General features: G+C 47.8%; 1 protein-coding gene across 17 annotated transcripts in view; it reads left to right on the forward strand.

Moving 5' to 3' along the window:
- EYA4 (EYA transcriptional coactivator and phosphatase 4) overlaps nucleotides 1-19,160 on the forward strand; it is a 481,052-nt gene that overhangs the window by 314,422 nt on the left and 147,470 nt on the right. For all 17 annotated transcript variants that reach the window (XM_068231595.1, XM_068231603.1, XM_068231607.1 and 14 more), the window contains 3 exons: nucleotides 2,637-2,779; nucleotides 2,870-3,013; nucleotides 3,707-3,786. In XM_068231595.1, coding sequence (XP_068087696.1) covers nucleotides 2,637-2,779; nucleotides 2,870-3,013; nucleotides 3,707-3,786 — 367 coding nt within the window. The remainder of the gene's footprint in view (nucleotides 1-2,636; nucleotides 2,780-2,869; nucleotides 3,014-3,706; nucleotides 3,787-19,160) is intronic.

The raw sequence follows: 19,160 nt of genomic DNA on the forward strand, positions 1-19,160 counted from the left end.
GCGGAAGTTTGCGTTCGAGTTTTGCGAACCTAAAATCGGGTGTTCGAGCCATCTCTATTGAAGGTGTGCAGTTTACACACCTCATACATGGTACACTGCTTTTTATTGCACTTTTTTGGCAAACCATTGAGAAATTGATTACCTGTATTGAATTTGATTGTTATATTTAGGGTAAAGCTTTGCAGGATGTCTGATTATAATCAGCATTTGGGGAACTTTTTAAATTGATTTTCATGTTTGTTCGTGTTTTTAGATAAGTAATAAAATTTGTATATTTTTGCAAATTTATTCTTTTTTTTTTTTTTTTTGCTGCTCTGTGAGGGTACTTTTTTCTCTCATTTTGTTGTTATCTATTCATACTTACCCTAGAGTGGGATTATAACACTAGTGCTCAACTTCATGGGTGTTTTGTGATAACCAATTGAATCTATCCTCCTTCTCCTAAAAATGACTTTTGTAGATATCCCACAGTTTCATTTTATATTTAAATCTAGTTTTTACTGTTTCATTGTCTCTGTCCAATGACACATTCACTGAAGTATGCAAGAGCTGACATCTATGAACTATAATCCTTTTTTTATCAATTTCCTACTCTCAGAAGCCGTTTACTGACAGGAAAGTGTTTTATGGCTGTAATTACTTATCAGTGAGGGACATGCTACTGTCCGACCTGGTCCCAACCCAGACATCTACTGTCACTTGCATACCTGATATTTAACTCTTTCATGCAGAGAAAGAAAAAAAAGGAACACAGCATAGTCATTTGTGTGCTGGGCACTGTACATGCACATGTCTATCTCATTATATCACATGTCACCTCAGTTGTCCTTTAAATCCCAAGTAAACCATATTTTGGGGTTTTGGGGGACCGTCCTGGGGATTTTAGGTCATCATTTTTAAAAAACCTTTTGTTAAGGGATGGGGGCATATTTAGACATATTGGACTATGGGCCAAATAAGATATTTGTGACTATATTTAAATGCACCTGGTGGATTGAAAAAAAAAAAACCTTTTATCTATAAATAAGTTGCTATGTTTCTAGCCTACAATTTCTCAGGGTTGACTCCTAAGCAGTAATAAATTAATGTAAAAAGGGCATATTATTACATACACTGATGTTTTAATACACTTGATCTTATCTAATAGTGCAAAGTGGTAGACCAGGTAATCACATGTAATTAGCATGCAATGCACATGCGGAATGTGCATTGTATGCTATTATTTGAAATTATTTTAAAACGTAAAACACAAATGCCTGAACATTGTATGAAAAGGCAAATGCAGCATCAAACAAAAATGCAGAGAATAACACAGACAACTGTGCTGTGCTCCTTGCCTTAGAGATCTGATCTCTACTGAAAATGTGTAGGAGACATAAAACACCCATCTGCTTTCACCAGTACTATGCCAAATGATAGTAAATAACTGAGCTAGATCTTCTAGAGATTTTATCAACTATGGCCTCAATTCACTAAGCTTATCTCCTGTCTTTAATAATGTTTCTAGAGTTATCACCATAGTGATGAGGCATGTAGTATTCAGCAAACATTTTACTTCAGACAAACCTAAAGTTAACTCTTCTTTCTTTAAGTTAACTCTTCAATCCTTAAAATAACTCCAGAATTCTAATGTTAAAGACAGGCTGTTAATTAACTGCGTGTGAAAATAACTACAGAGGAGTTAAAAGATACCCGAAGTAACATGTGACATGATGAGATAGACATGGGTATGTACAGTGCCTAGCACACAAAAAACTATGCTGTGTTCCTTTTTTCTTTCTCTGCCCAAAAGAGTTAAACATCAGGTATGTAAATGGCTGACTCAGTCCTGACTCAGACAGGAAGTGACTACAGCGTCACCCTTACTGATAAGAAATTCCAACTATAAAACACTTTCCTAGCAGAAAATGGCTTCTGAGAGCAAGAAAGAGGTAAAACGGGGAATTTTCTTATCAGTGAGGGTCACACTGTAGTCACTTCCTGTCTGAGTCAGGACTGAGTCAGCCACTTACATACCTGATATTTAACTCTTTCAGGCAGAGAAAGAAAAAAAGGAACAAAGCATAGTTATTTGTGTGCTAGGCACTGTACATACACATGTCTATCTCATCATGTCACATGTCAGTTCGGGTATCCTTTAACTTAACTACAGAAGAGGTAACTTAACTACAGAGGAGGTAACCTAACTACAGAGGAGTGAAGAGATAAGATAACTCTCTCACTGTATGGTGGCAAGTTTACTCTTGCCTTATTATCTCCAGCATGATATTAGTGAATTGAGGCCTATGTTGACCTCTTTATGAGTACTCTCTACCAAAAAAGCAAATGCAGGGGTATTTTGTAAACTATGTAGTTGACTTAGTACATTTGATAAGTGCAATCAAAAGTGAATTACCATGATAATATAGAACATTTAATATAGAGCTTTTAGAATGTGTTACTTGTATAGATTATAGCATTGTCTAGCATTTTATTTGGCTGTCCCTTATATGTTGCTAATACTCTAAAGATTCCTAAAAATAATGTAAAATCATCAAGCACTTCAAATTCTCAAATGTACCTAACATGTATACATAAGCAGAGATGAACAATTGATTGGACTAGACTCTTAAACTACATTTCATTTTTTCCCTCAGGCCCTATCCACACATTCTATCAACACCAGCTGCTCAGACCATGTCAGCCTATGCAGGTCAAACGCAGTACTCCGGGATGCAGCAACCAACTGTTTACACAGCGTACTCACAGACTGGGCAGCCTTACAGTTTACCAACCTATGGTATGTTTGCCTTTCTTTACAGAACTTTTACTTTTCAGGGATCAGCTAAATTATGTTATACATTTTAGCAAGTGTGTTTATGTTTTGCAGACCTGGGTGTGATGCTTCCAGGTATTAAGACAGAAGGTGGACTTCCGCAAACTCAGTCACCCCTGCAGAGTGGTTGTCTAAGCTACAGTCCAGGGTTTTCTACACCTCAGCCAGGCCAAACCCCATACTCCTACCAGATGCCAGGTATGCTGCTGCTAAAGCAAACATTATCTGTTCCACTTTGTATTTAGGCAGCTTCTTAAAACTGATGTTTTTGACATCCGAACACAAGGAATCCAGCACAGGAGATTTGGGCGCAGCCAGCGCCACCATAGATCATAATAGGAATTACGGCTATAGCAGTGCACAGTGAGTAACTTTGGCACCGTCTAAAGACGGAGCTGAAGTTACTTTTAAAACACTGTAATTCGTTTGCCAGCTATTGGAATAGCTGGTAGACAAATTACATTATTTCCTACCATCCACGTGGACTTGGAGGGGGAATAGTAATTAACGCCGCCAAGACTTGTGCAGGAGCAGGGTAATATCGGCTGTATCCCACGCCCAAGTCTCCTGGCGGCGATTTACTACGTACACTCTGACATCTGCATTTGATCTGCATCAATTACACTGTATTTATTATTATTATTATTATTATTTCAATATTTAAAACTGCACTTAGCTTTTCAGATGCCCAAAGCGTTGTTTATAGTTATGGCTTGCATGCAAATTTACTTCAAATTATATGGCCCAAATTGGGTGGTTGGCTTACTTCTAGGATGCATACAAATTGCATTAGGCTTTCAGGCAAACCAGAAGTATTAGCATTTCATTGATTGTGTCTACTTAGCTTATAGAATAGCACACTTGGTCATTTATTTTTTTTTCTTGTTCCAGGTTCTAGTTTTACCCCATCATCTAGCATTTATGCAAATAACTCAGTCTCAAATTCAACCAACTTTAGTAGTCCTCAGCAGGTGAGTAGTAACATTATCACACACAATAAGCAGGGGAAATACTGTTATATACAATTTCTATGTAACTTAGATACTAAAGATAATAAACTTAGTCCCACCAATCCTGCTGCAATTTCTGCAGCTACCAATCTCTCTAGTAATAATTATATGAAGTACAATTGCCTGGGAACTGTTACTCTTTGTCTCTTTTGTGTCATTTGACTTTGAATCTCAAATCCTATATTTTTTTTATTCCGCCCCCCCTGCCCCTTTACCTTACCTATAAATGGATCCCTAACTTCCCACACACCTTTACATAGTCCACCATGGGTTTTTTTCTCCTCACACCAGTGCTGGGTTTAAAGAGACAGCCTTAGTTCTTCTATCCTATAAGTTCCTATGCCTGTTCTAATCTGCTCTGGCTTACTGCAGTCTTTCCTAACTGCACTGTCTCTGTAATAAATCAATGTATCTTTCCTCTGTCCTGTTTGTCGGGCTAAAGCTTGATTGTGTGGAATGTGCAGGGCTGCTTGTGATTGGTAGAAGCGATACACACCCTCTGCAGGCCCCCTGCATACTATGAATGACTCACACACTATGCTTAGCTGAGCCTATTAGAAGCTGGTTAGTTTGTTTGTAAACACTGCCTAAAACTGTTAATTACAAGCCAGGATTGCAGCAGAGAGTGGCAGAAACAGCACAGAGGGGCACAGGAGAAAATAAGGAATAGAATGGTATGCTTTTTATTGTAAGAATATTAGAGTACAGATTCTCTTTAAGCTGTCCCAATGCCATGCCCATCCCTAAGTCACACTTCCTTTTCATAAAAAGAACATGAGGTATCCTATAAGTGACAGTACTATATCCCCTCCAAAAATGGCGAAGGGAAGGGTGAGGGCTTGTTTCCACTGTTGCGACGCGATTTCGCCGGCATTCCGACGCTTGTAAAAACGCATGCGGATGCGTTTCCGCATGCGTTTTTACCCGCGATTTTGCGTGCGATTTCGCATGGCAGGGTGCCATGCGAAATTAACCATGACACTGCCAGGGCAAAATAAAATTGAAAAAGGTGCGAAATCGCACGCGAAATCGCGGGTAAAAACGCATGTAACAAACGCATGCGTTTTTACTATTAAATACATTAGCGGCGATTCGCATGCATTCCACTCGCAGGCGAATTCGTTGACTCTTTTGTGCGTTTTTTTACCGCTGAAAAAAACGCACCTCAACAACGCTACATTGGAAACAGGCCCATCCACTTGCATTACATGTGCGAATCTGCATGTGTTGGACGCATGCAGATTCGCGATAGTGGAAACGAGCCCTGATTGAAGTTTGTGTCAAACCCACTCTCAGCATTGTCTATGGGAAGCTGAGCCATTGCAATAACATGGTGACCCTTCCACAGAAAGCATCTTGACCAAAGCCAGGGGACTTTCTGTTTTTGTGAGAGAGGTAATCAGGTGAGAATAAAAGAGTGAGAGAGGTAATCAGGTGAGAATAAAAGAGCTAATTAGTACAACTCATGTCATTCCTTCTCTGGGAAGTACATGGCTGATGGTCATGGCTGACCAACAAAGATACAGTATTTGAATGGTGTGCTGTAAACACTTGCTGGTGTATTCTGTTTTGCGATAAACATTAGCTTTGCCCCCAGTAGAGAGGACTGTGATGTTTAAATTGATATTAGCAGCAATGCATTTTTTTGTAAATATATTGGTGGTGAACACTGAAGACTCTCTCCATTATTTTTAAAATAAAAGATGCTGAAGTATGTTTTCAGAAATAATGCCACATACTGTAGTTGAAACTGTTAACATTGTGCAGCAAACACAAAATAAATATAAAGTGCCTTTACACAGCAGTAGTCCTCTTAGGTACATCCCAGTGTTCTTTATGATTTATGCGGTGTGTCATTTCATGCTGCACAATTAGGCTACCTGCACACTGCAAATCCGTTTTCCGACTCCGTTTCCGATTTGCAATTCCAATTTTCCCCGAATGCAATCAACAGAAAAACGGAGTCAAAAACGCAGCATGCAGTAACGATTATCAGTCAGAATCAGAATCGGATGTAAAAACCGATTAAGAATGGGAAATGCATGCAGTGTGCAGGGAGCGTAAGCTGGGAATCAGATGCATTCTTTGTGAAGGTATTGCACAATGGATAAGAGTGTGACTCATAGTAGTTGCACTCCTGAACTTGAATCCAGATGCAGTTGTTGTAATTATCTGGCTGTGGGGTTCTGGCCTATGTAGATCTGCAGAGGGAATAGGGCACCACTTTGGTGTAATTATCTGGCTGTGGGATTCTGGCTTATGCAGATCTGCAGAGGGGATAGGGCACCACTTTGGTGTAATTATCTGGCTGTTGGTTTATGGCTTATGCAGATCTGAAGAGGGGATAGGGCACCACTTTGGTGTAATTATCTGGCTGTGGGTTTCTAACTTATGCAGATCTGCAGAGGGGATAGGGCACCACTTTGGTATAATTATCTGGCTGTGGGGTTCTGGCCTATGCAGATCTGCAGAGGGGATAGGGCACCACTTTGGTGTAATTATCTGGCTGTGGGGTTCTGGTCTATGAAGATCTGCAGAGGGGATAGGGCACCACTTTGGTGTAATTATCTGGCTGTGGGGTTCTGGCCTATGTAGATCTGCAGAGGGAATAGGGCACCACTTTGGTGTAATTATCTGGCTGTGGGGTTCTGGCCTATGCAGATCTGCAGAGGGGATAGGGCACCACTTTGGTGTAATTATCTGGCTGTGGGGTTCTGGCCTATGTAGATCTGCAGAGGGGATAGGGCACCACTTTGGTGTAATTATCTGGCTGTGGGGTTCTGGCCTATGTAGATCTGCAGAGGGGATAGGGCACCACTTTGGTATAATTATCTGGCTGTGGGGTTCTGGCCTATGCAGATCTGCAGAGGGGATAGGGCACCACCTTGGTGTAATTATCTGGCTGTGGGTGTCTGGCTTATGCAGATCTGCAGAGGGGATAGGGCACCACTTTGGTATAATTATCTGGCTATGGGGTTCTGGCCTATGCAGATCTGCAGAGGGTATAGGGCACCACGTTGGTGTAATTATCTGGCTGTGGGGTTCTGGCCTATGTAGATCTGCAGAGGGGATAGGGCACCACCTTGGTGTAATTATCTGGCTATGGGGTTCTGGCCTATGCAGATCTGCAGAGGGGATAGGGCACCACTTTTGTGTAATTATCTGGCTGTGGGATTCTGGCTTATGCAGATCTGCAGAGGGGATAGGGCACCACTTTGGTGTAATTATCTGGCTGTTGGTTTATGGCTTATGCAGATCTGAAGAGGGGATAGGGCACCACTTTGGTGTAATTATCTGGCTGTGGGTTTCTAACTTATGCAGATCTGCAGAGGGGATAGGGCACCACTTTGGTATAATTATCTGGCTGTGGGGTTCTGGCCTATGCAGATCTGCAGAGGGGATAGGGCACCACTTTGGTGTAATTATCTGGCTGTGGGGTTCTGGTCTATGAAGATCTGCAGAGGGGATAGGGCACCACTTTGGTGTAATTATCTGGCTGTGGGGTTCTGGCCTATGTAGATCTGCAGAGGGAATAGGGCACCACTTTGGTGTAATTATCTGGCTGTGGGGTTCTGGCCTATGCAGATCTGCAGAGGGGATAGGGCACCACTTTGGTGTAATTATCTGGCTGTGGGGTTCTGGCCTATGTAGATCTGCAGAGGGGATAGGGCACCACTTTGGTGTAATTATCTGGCTGTGGGGTTCTGGCCTATGTAGATCTGCAGAGGGGATAGGGCACCACTTTGGTATAATTATCTGGCTGTGGGGTTCTGGCCTATGCAGATCTGCAGAGGGGATAGGGCACCACCTTGGTGTAATTATCTGGCTGTGGGTGTCTGGCTTATGCAGATCTGCAGAGGGGATAGGGCACCACTTTGGTATAATTATCTGGCTATGGGGTTCTGGCCTATGCAGATCTGCAGAGGGTATAGGGCACCACGTTGGTGTAATTATCTGGCTGTGGGGTTCTGGCCTATGTAGATCTGCAGAGGGGATAGGGCACCACCTTGGTGTAATTATCTGGCTATGGGGTTCTGGCCTATGCAGATCTGCAGAGGGGATAGGGCACCACTTTTGTGTAATTATCTGGCTGTGGGGTTCTGGCCTATGCAGATCTGCAGAGGGGATAGGGCACCACCTTGGTGTAATTATCTGGCTGTGGGGTTCTGGCCTATGCAGATCTGCAGAGGGTATAGGGCACCACGTTGGTGTAATTATCTGGCTGTGGGGTTCTGGCCTATGCAGATCTGCAGAGGGGATAGGGCACCACTTTGGTGTAATTATCTGGCTGTGGGGTTCTGGCCTATGCAGATCTGCAGAGGGGATAGGGCACCACTTTGGTGTAATTATCTGGCTGTGGGTTTCTGGCTTATGCAGATCTGCAGAGGGGATAGGGCACCACTTTGGTGTAATTATCTGGCTGTGGGTTTCTGGCTTATGCAGATCTGCAGAAGGGATAGGGCACCACTTTGGTATAATTATCTGGCTGTGGGGTTCTGGCCTATGCAGATCTGAAGAGGGGATAGGGCACCACATTGGTGTAATTATCTGGCTGTGGGGTTCTGGCCTATGCAGATCTGCAGAGGGGATAGGGCACCACCTTGGTGTAATTATCTGGCTGTGGGGTTCTGGCCTATGCAGATCTGCAGAGGGTATAGGGCACCACTTTGGTGTAATTATCTGGCTGTGGGGTTCTGGCCTATGCAGATCTGCAGAGGGGATAGGGCACCACCTTGGTGTAATTATCTGGCTGTGGGTTTCTGGCTTATGCAGATCTGCAGAGGGGATAGGGCACCACTTTGGTGTAATTATCTGGCTGTGGGTTTCTGGCTTATGCAGATCTGCAGATCTGCAGAGGGGATAGGGCACCACTTTGGTATAATTATCTGGCTGTGGGGTTCTGGCCTATGCAGATCTGAAGAGGGGATAGGGCACCACATTGGTGTAATTATCTGGCTGTGGGGTTCTGGCCTATGCAGATCGGCAGAGGGGATAGGGCACCACCTTGGTGTAATTATCTGGCTGTGGGGTTCTGGCCTATGCAGATCTGCAGAGGGTATAGGGCACCACTTTGGTGTAATTATCTGGCTGTGGGGTTCTGGCCTATGTAGATCTGCAGAGGGGATAGGGCACCACCTTGGTGTAATTATCTGGCTGTGGGGATCTGGCCTATGCAGATCTGCAGAGGGTATAGGGCACCACGTTGGTGTAATTATCTGGCTGTGGGGTTCCGGCCTATGCAGATCTGCAGAGGGGATAGGGCACCACTTTGGTGTAATTATCTGGCTGTAGGGTTCTGGCCTATGCAGATCTGCAGAGGGTATAGGGCACCACGTTGGTGTAATTATCTGGCTGTGGGGTTCTGGCCTATGTAGATCTGCAGAGGGGATAGGGCACCACCTTGGTGTAATTATCTGGCTATGGGGTTCTGGCCTATGCAGATCTGCAGAGGGGATAGGGCACCACTTTTGTGTAATTATCTGGCTGTGGGGTTCTGGCCTATGCAGATCTGCAGAGGGGATAGGGCACCACCTTGGTGTAATTATCTGGCTGTGGGGTTCTGGCCTATGCAGATCTGCAGAGGGTATAGGGCACCACGTTGGTGTAATTATCTGGCTGTGGGGTTCTGGCCTATGCAGATCTGCAGAGGGGATAGGGCACCACTTTGGTGTAATTATCTGGCTGTGGGGTTCTGGCCTATGCAGATCTGCAGAGGGGATAGGGCACCACTTTGGTGTAATTATCTGGCTGTGGGTTTCTGGCTTATGCAGATCTGCAGAGGGGATAGGGCACCACTTTGGTGTAATTATCTGGCTGTGGGTTTCTGGCTTATGCAGATCTGCAGAAGGGATAGGGCACCACTTTGGTATAATTATCTGGCTGTGGGGTTCTGGCCTATGCAGATCTGAAGAGGGGATAGGGCACCACATTGGTGTAATTATCTGGCTGTGGGGTTCTGGCCTATGCAGATCTGCAGAGGGGATAGGGCACCACCTTGGTGTAATTATCTGGCTGTGGGGTTCTGGCCTATGCAGATCTGCAGAGGGTATAGGGCACCACTTTGGTGTAATTATCTGGCTGTGGGGTTCTGGCCTATGCAGATCTGCAGAGGGGATAGGGCACCACCTTGGTGTAATTATCTGGCTGTGGGTTTCTGGCTTATGCAGATCTGCAGAGGGGATAGGGCACCACTTTGGTGTAATTATCTGGCTGTGGGTTTCTGGCTTATGCAGATCTGCAGATCTGCAGAGGGGATAGGGCACCACTTTGGTATAATTATCTGGCTGTGGGGTTCTGGCCTATGCAGATCTGAAGAGGGGATAGGGCACCACATTGGTGTAATTATCTGGCTGTGGGGTTCTGGCCTATGCAGATCGGCAGAGGGGATAGGGCACCACCTTGGTGTAATTATCTGGCTGTGGGGTTCTGGCCTATGCAGATCTGCAGAGGGTATAGGGCACCACTTTGGTGTAATTATCTGGCTGTGGGGTTCTGGCCTATGTAGATCTGCAGAGGGGATAGGGCACCACCTTGGTGTAATTATCTGGCTGTGGGGATCTGGCCTATGCAGATCTGCAGAGGGTATAGGGCACCACGTTGGTGTAATTATCTGGCTGTGGGGTTCCGGCCTATGCAGATCTGCAGAGGGGATAGGGCACCACTTTGGTGTAATTATCTGGCTGTAGGGTTCTGGCCTATGCAGATCTGCAGAGGGTATAGGGCACCACGTTGGTGTAATTATCTGGCTGTGGGGTTCTGGCCTATGTAGATCTGCAGAGGGGATAGGGCACCACCTTGGTGTAATTATCTGGCTATGGGGTTCTGGCCTATGCAGATCTGCAGAGGGGATAGGGCACCACTTTTGTGTAATTATCTGGCTGTGGGGTTCTGGCCTATGCAGATCTGCAGAGGGGATAGGGCACCACCTTGGTGTAATTATCTGGCTGTGGGGTTCTGGCCTATGCAGATCTGCAGAGGGTATAGGGCACCACGTTGGTGTAATTATCTGGCTGTGGGGTTCTGGCCTATGCAGATCTGCAGAGGGGATAGGGCACCACTTTGGTGTAATTATCTGGCTGTGGGTTTCTGGCTTATGCAGATCTGCAGAGGGGATAGGGCACCACTTTGGTGTAATTATCTGGCTGTGGGTTTCTGGCTTATGCAGATCTGCAGAAGGGATAGGGCACCACTTTGGTATAATTATCTGGCTGTGGGGTTCTGGCCTATGCAGATCTGAAGAGGGGATAGGGCACCACATTGGTGTAATTATCTGGCTGTGGGGTTCTGGCCTATGCAGATCTGCAGAGGGGATAGGGCACCACCTTGGTGTAATTATCTGGCTGTGGGGTTCTGGCCTATGCAGATCTGCAGAGGGTATAGGGCACCACTTTGGTGTAATTATCTGGCTGTGGGGTTCTGGCCTATGCAGATCTGCAGAGGGGATAGGGCACCACTTTGGTGTAATTATCTGGCTGTGGGGTTCTGGCCTATGCAGATCTGCAGAGGGGATAGGGCACCACCTTGGTGTAATTATCTGGCTGTGGGTTTCTGGCTTATGCAGATCTGCAGAGGGGATAGGGCACCACTTTGGTGTAATTATCTGGCTGTGGGTTTCTGGCTTATGCAGATCTGCAGAGGGGATAGGGCACCACTTTGGTATAATTATCTGGCTGTGGGGTTCTGGCCTATGCAGATCTGCAGAGGGGATAGGGCACCACATTGGTGTAATTATCTGGCTGTGGGGTTCTGGCCTATGCAGATCTGCAGAGGGGATAGGGCACCACCTTGGTGTAATTATCTGGCTGTGGGGTTCTGGCCTATGCAGATCTGCAGAGGGGATAGGGCACCACTTTGGTGTAATTATCTGGCTGTGGGGTTCTGGCCTATGTAGATCTGCAGAGGGGATAGGGCACCACCTTGGTGTAATTATCTGGCTGTGGGGATCTGGCCTATGCAGATCTGCAGAGGGTATAGGGCACCACGTTGGTGTAATTATCTGGCTGTGGGGTTCCGGCCTATGCAGATCTGCAGAGGGGATAGGGCACCACTTTGGTGTAATTATCTGGCTGTAGGGTTCTGGCCTATGCAGATCTGCAGAGGGGATAGGGAACCACTTTGGTGTAATTATCTGGCTGTGGGTTTCTGGCTTATGCAGATCTGCAGAGGGGATAGGGCACCACTTTGGTGTAATTATCTGGCTGTGGGGTTCTGGCCTATGCAGATCTGCAGAGGGGATAGGGCACCACTTTGGTGTAATTATCTGGCTGTGGGTTTCTGGCCTATGCAGATCTGCAGAGGGGATAGGGCACCAGTTTGGTGTAATTATCTGGCTGTGGGGTTCTGGCCTATGTAGATCTGCAGAGGGGATAGGGCACCACTTTGGTGTAATTATCTGGCTGTGGGGTTCTGGCCTATGCAGATCTGCAGAGGGGATAGGGCACCACTGTGGTGTAATTATCTGGCTGTGGGGTTCTGGCCTATGCAGATCTGCAGAGGGGATAGGGCACCACTTTGGTATAATTATCTGGAAGTGGGGTTCTGGCCTATGCAGATCTGCAGAGGGGATAGGGCACCACTTTTGTTAATTATCTGACTGTGGGGTTCTGGCCTGTGCAGATCTGCAGAGAGGATAGGGCACCACTTTGGTGTAATTATCTGGCTGTGGGTTTCTGGCTTATGCAGATCTGCAGAGGGGATAGGGCACCACTTTGGTGTAATTATCTGGCTGTGGAGTTCTGGCCTATGCAGATCTGCAGAGAGGATAGGGCACCACTTTGGTGTAATTATCTGGCTGTGGGGTTCTGGCCTATGCAGATCTGCAGAGGGAATAGGGCACCACTTTGGTGTAATTATCTGGCTGTGGAGTTCTGGCCTATGCAGATCTGCAGAGGGGATAGGGCACCACTTTGGTGTAATTATCTGGCTGTGGGGTTCTGGCCTATGCAGATCTGCAGAGGGGATAGGGCACCACTTTGGTATAATTATCTGGCTGTGGGGTTCTGGCCTATGCAGATCTGCAGAGGGGATAGGGCACCACTTTGGTGTAATTATCTGGCTGTGGGGTTCTGGCCTATGCAGATCTGCAGAGGGGATAGGGCACCACTTTGGTATAATTATCTGGCTGTGGGGTTCTGGCCTATGTAGATCTGCAGAGGGGATAGGGCACCACCTTGGTGTAATTAACTGGCTGTGGGGTTCTGGCCTATGCAGATCTGCAGAGGGTATAGGGCACCACGTTGGTGTAATTATCTGGCTGTGGGGTTCTGGCCTATGCAGATCTGCAGAGGCGATACTGCATCACTTTGGTATAATTATCTGGCTGAGGGGTTCTGGCCTATGCAGATCTGCAGAGGGGATAGGGCACCACTTTGGTGTAATTATTTGGCTGTGGGGTTCTGGCCTATGCAGATCTGCAGAGGGGATAGGGCACCATCACTGTGGTGTAATTATCTAGCAGTGGGGTTCTGGCCTATGCAGATCTGCAGAGGCGATACTGCATCACTTTGGTATAATTATCTGGCTGAGGGGTTCTGGCCTATGCAGATCTGCAGAGGGGATAGGGCACCACTTTGGTGTAATTATTTGGCTGTGGGGTTCTGGCCTATGCAGATCTGCAGAGGGGATACTGCATCACTTTGGTGTAATTATCTGGTTGTGGGGTTCTGGCCTATGTAGATCTGCAGAGGGGATAGGGCACCACTTTGGTGTAATTATCTGGCTGTGGGGTTCTGGCCTATGCAGATCTGCAGAGGCGATACTGCATCACTTTGGTATAATTATCTGGCTGTGGGGTTCTGGCCTATGCAAATCTGCAGAGGGGATAGGGCACCACTTTGGTGTAATTATTTGGCTGTGGGGTTCTGGCCTATGCAGATCTGCAGAGGGGATAGGGCACCACTTTGGTGTAATTATCTGGCTGTGGGGTTCTGGCCTATGCAGATCTGCAGAGGCGATACTGCATCACTTTGGTGTAATTATCTGGTTGTGGGGTTCTGGCCTATGCAGATCTGCAGAGGGGATAGGGCATCACTTTGGTGTAATTATCTGGCTGTGGGGTTCTGGCCTATGCAGATCTGCAGAGGGGATAGGGCACCACTTTGGTGTAATTATCTGGCTGTGGTGTGGGGTTCTGGCCTATGCAGATCTACAGAGGGGATAGGGCACCACTTTGGTGTAATTAGCTGGCTGTGGGGTTCTGGCCTATGCAGATCTGCAGAGGGGATAGGGCACCACTTTGGTGTAATTATCTGGCTGTGGGGTTCTGGCCTATGCAGATCTACAGAGCGGATAGGACACCATTTTGGTGTAATTATCTGGCTGTGGGGTTCTGGCCTATGCAGATCTGCAGAGGGGATAGGGCACCACTTTGGTGTAATTATCTGGCTGTGGGGTTCTGGCCTATGCAGATCTGCAGAGGGGATAGGGCACCACTTTGGTGTAATTATTTGGCTGTGGGGTCCTGGCCTATGTAGATCTGCAGAGGGGATAGGGCACCACTTTGGTGTAATTATCTGGCTGTGGGGTTCTGGCCTATGCAGATCTGCAGAGGCGATAGTGCATCACTTTGGTGTAAATATCTGGTTGTGGGGTTCTGGCCTATGCAGATCTGCAGAGGGGATAGGGCACCACTTTGGTGTAATTATCTGGCTGTGGTGTGGGGTTCTGGCCTATGCAGATCTGCAGAGGGGATAGGTCACCACTTTGGTGTAATTATCTGGCTGTGGGGTTCTGGCCTATGCAGATCTACAGAGGGGATAGGACACCATTTTGGTGTAATTATCTGGCTGTGGGGTTCTGGCCTATGCAGATCTGCAGAGGGGATAGGGCACCACTTTGGTGTAATTATCTGGCTGTGGGGTTCTGGCCTATGTAGATCTGCAGAGGGGATAGGGCACCACTTTGGTGTAATTATCTGGCTGTGGGGTTCTGGCCTATGCAGATCTGCAGAGGGGATAGGGCACCACTTTGGTGTAATTATCTGGCTGTGGGGTTCTGGCCTATGCAGATCTGCAGAGGGTAAAGGGGACCACTTTGGTGTAAATATCTGGCTGTGGGGTGCTGGCCTATGCAGATCTGAAGAGGGGATAGGGCACCACTTTGGTGTAATTATCTGGCTGTGGGGTTCTGGCCTATGCAGATCTGCAGAGGGGATAGGGCACCACTTTGGTGTAATTATTTGGCTGTGGGGTTCTGGCCTATGCAGATCTGCAGAGGGGATAGGGCACCACTGTGGTGTAATTATCTGGCTGTGGGGTTCTGGCCTATGCAGATCTGCAGAGGGGATAGGGAACCACTTTGGTGTAATGATCTGGCTGTGGGGTTCTGGCCTATGCAGATCTGCAGAGGGGATAGGGCACCACTTTGGTGTAATTATATGGCTGTGGGGTTCTGGCCTATGCAGATCTGCAGAGGGGATAGGGCACCACTTTGGTGTAATTATCTGGCTGAGGGGTTCTGGCCTATGCAGATCTGCAGAGGGGATGGGGCACCACTTTGATGTAATTATCTGGCTGTGGGGTTCTGGCCTATGCAGATCTGCAGAGGGGATAGGGCACCACTTTGGTGTAATTATCTGGCTGTGGGGTTCTGGCCTATGCAGATCTGCAGAGGGGATAGGGCACCACTTTGGTGTAATTATCTGGCTGTGGGGTTCTGGCCTATGCAGATCTGCAGAGGGGATAGGGCACCACTTTGGTGTAATTATCTGGCTGTGGGGTTCTGGCCTATGCAGATCTGCAGAGGGGATAGGGCACCACTTTGGTGTAATTATCTGGCTGTGCCATTCTGGCCTATGCAGATCTGCAGAGGGGATAGGGCACCACTTTGGTGTAATTATCTGGCTGTGGGGTTCTGGCCTATGCAGATCTGCAGAGGGGATAGGGCACCACTTTGGTGTAATTATCTGGCTATGGGGTTCTGGCCTATGCAGATCTGCAGAGGGGATAGGGCATCACTTTGGTGTAATTATCTGGCTGTGGGATTCTGGCCTATGTAGATCTGCAGAGGGGATAGGGCACCACTTTGGTGTAATTATCTGGCTGTGGGGTTCTGGCCTATGCAGATCTGCAGAGGGGATAGGGCACCACTTTGGTGTAATTATCTGGCTGTGGGGTTCTGGCCTATGCAGATCTGCAGAGGGTAAAGGGGACCACTTTGGTGTAAATATCTGGCTGTGGGGTGCTGGCCTATGCAGATCTGAAGAGGGGATAGGGCACCACTTTGGTGTAATTATCTGGCTGTGGGGTTCTGGCCTATGCAGATCTGCAGAGGGGATAGGGCACCACTGTGGTGTAATTATCTGGCTGTGGGGTTCTGGCCTATGCAGATCTGCAGAGGGGATAGGGAACCACTTTGGTGTAATTATCTGGCTGTGGGGTTCTGGCCTATGCAGATCTGCAGAGGGGATAGGGCACCACTTTGGTGTAATTATATGGCTGTGGGGTTCTGGCCTATGCAGATCTGCAGAGGGGATAGGGCACCACTTTGGTGTAATTATCTGGCTGAGGGGTTCTGGCCTATGCAGATCTGCAGAGGGGATGGGGCACCACTTTGATGTAATTATCTGGCTGTGGGGTTCTGGCCTATGCAGATCTGCAGAGGGGATAGGGCACCACTTTGGTGTAATTATCTGGCTGTGGGGTTCTGGCCTATGCAGATCTGCAGAGGGGATAGTGCATCACTTTGGTGTAATTATCTGGCTGTGGGGTTCTGGCCTATGCAGATCTGCAGAGGGGATAGGGCACCACTTTGGTGTAATTATCTGGCTGTGGGGTTCTGGCCTATGCAGATCTGCAGAGGGGATAGGGCACCACTTTGGTGTAATTATCTGGCTGTGGGGTTCTGGCCTATGCAGATCTGCAGAGGGGACAGGGCACCACTTTGGTGTAATTATCTGGCTGTGGGGTGCTGGCCTATGCAGATCTGCAGAGGGGATAGGGCACCACTTTGGTGTAAATATCTGGCTGTGGGGTTCTGGCCTATGCAGATCTGCAGAGGGGATAGGGCACCACTTTGGTGTAATTATCTGGCTGTGGGGTTCTGGCCTATGCAGATCTGCAGAGGGGATAGGGCACCACTTTGGTGTAATTATCTGGCTGTGGGGTTCTGGCCTATGCAGATCTGCAGAGGGGATAGGGCACCACTTTGGTGTAATTATCTGGCTGTGGGGTGCTGGCCTATGCAGATCTGCAGAGGGGATAGGGCACCACTTTGGTGTAAATATCTGGCTGTGGGGTTCTGGCCTATGCAGATCTGCAGAGGGGATAGGGCACCACTTTGGTGTAATTATCTGGCTGTGGGGTTCTGGCCTATGCAGATCTGCAGAGGGGATAGGGCACCACTTTGGTGTAATTATCTGGCTATGGGGTTCTGGCCTATGCAGATCTGCAGAGGGGATAGGGCACCACTTTGGTGTAATTATCTGGCTGTGGGGTTCTGGCCTATGTAGATCTGCAGAGGGGATAGGGCACCACTTTGGTGTAATTATCTGGCTGTGGGGTTCTGGCCTATGCAGATCTGCAGAGGGGATAGGGCACCACTTTGGTGTAATTATCTGGCTGTGGGGTTCTGGCCTATGCAGATCTGCAGAGGGTAAAGGGGACCACTTTGGTGTAAATATCTGGCTGTGGGGTGCTGGCCTATGCAGATCTGAAGAGGGGATAGGGCACCACTTTGGTGTAATTATCTGGCTGTGGGGTTCTGGCCTATGCAGATCTACAGAGGGGATAGGACACCATTTTGGTGTAATTATCTGGCTGTGGGGTTCTGGCCTATGCAGATCTGCAGAGGGGATAGGGCACCACTTTGGTGTAATTATCTGGCTGTGGGGTTCTGGCCTATGTAGATCTGCAGAGGGGATAGGGCACCACTTTGGTGTAATTATCTGGCTGTGGGGTTCTGGCCTATGCAGATCTGCAGAGGGGATAGGGCACCACTTTGGTGTAATTATCTGGCTGTGGGGTTCTGGCCTATGCAGATCTGCAGAGGGTAAAGGGGACCACTTTGGTGTAAATATCTGGCTGTGGGGTGCTGGCCTATGCAGATCTGAAGAGGGGATAGGGCACCACTTTGGTGTAATTATCTGGCTGTGGGGTTCTGGCCTATGCAGATCTGCAGAGGGGATAGGGCACCACTTTGGTGTAATTATTTGGCTGTGGGGTTCTGGCCTATGCAGATCTGCAGAGGGGATAGGGCACCACTGTGGTGTAATTATCTGGCTGTGGGGTTCTGGCCTATGCAGATCTGCAGAGGGGATAGGGAACCACTTTGGTGTAATGATCTGGCTGTGGGGTTCTGGCCTATGCAGATCTGCAGAGGGGATAGGGCACCACTTTGGTGTAATTATATGGCTGTGGGGTTCTGGCCTATGCAGATCTGCAGAGGGGATAGGGCACCACTTTGGTGTAATTATCTGGCTGAGGGGTTCTGGCCTATGCAGATCTGCAGAGGGGATGGGGCACCACTTTGATGTAATTATCTGGCTGTGGGGTTCTGGCCTATGCAGATCTGCAGAGGGGATAGGGCACCACTTTGGTGTAATTATCTGGCTGTGGGGTTCTGGCCTATGCAGATCTGCAGAGGGGATAGGGCACCACTTTGGTGTAATTATCTGGCTGTGGGGTTCTGGCCTATGCAGATCTGCAGAGGGGATAGGGCACCACTTTGGTGTAATTATCTGGCTGTGGGGTTCTGGCCTATGCAGATCTGCAGAGGGGATAGGGCACCACTTTGGTGTAATTATCTGGCTGTGCCATTCTGGCCTATGCAGATCTGCAGAGGGGATAGGGCACCACTTTGGTGTAATTATCTGGCTGTGGGGTTCTGGCCTATGCAGATCTGCAGAGGGGATAGGGCACCACTTTGGTGTAATTATCTGGCTATGGGGTTCTGGCCTATGCAGATCTGCAGAGGGGATAGGGCATCACTTTGGTGTAATTATCTGGCTGTGGGATTCTGGCCTATGTAGATCTGCAGAGGGGATAGGGCACCACTTTGGTGTAATTATCTGGCTGTGGGGTTCTGGCCTATGCAGATCTGCAGAGGGGATAGGGCACCACTTTGGTGTAATTATCTGGCTGTGGGGTTCTGGCCTATGCAGATCTGCAGAGGGTAAAGGGGACCACTTTGGTGTAAATATCTGGCTGTGGGGTGCTGGCCTATGCAGATCTGAAGAGGGGATAGGGCACCACTTTGGTGTAATTATCTGGCTGTGGGGTTCTGGCCTATGCAGATCTGCAGAGGGGATAGGGCACCACTGTGGTGTAATTATCTGGCTGTGGGGTTCTGGCCTATGCAGATCTGCAGAGGGGATAGGGAACCACTTTGGTGTAATTATC

The sequence above is a fragment of the Hyperolius riggenbachi genome, chromosome 4 (assembly GCF_040937935.1).
Source record: "Hyperolius riggenbachi isolate aHypRig1 chromosome 4, aHypRig1.pri, whole genome shotgun sequence".
Classification (NCBI taxonomy): Eukaryota; Metazoa; Chordata; class Amphibia; order Anura; family Hyperoliidae; genus Hyperolius; species Hyperolius riggenbachi.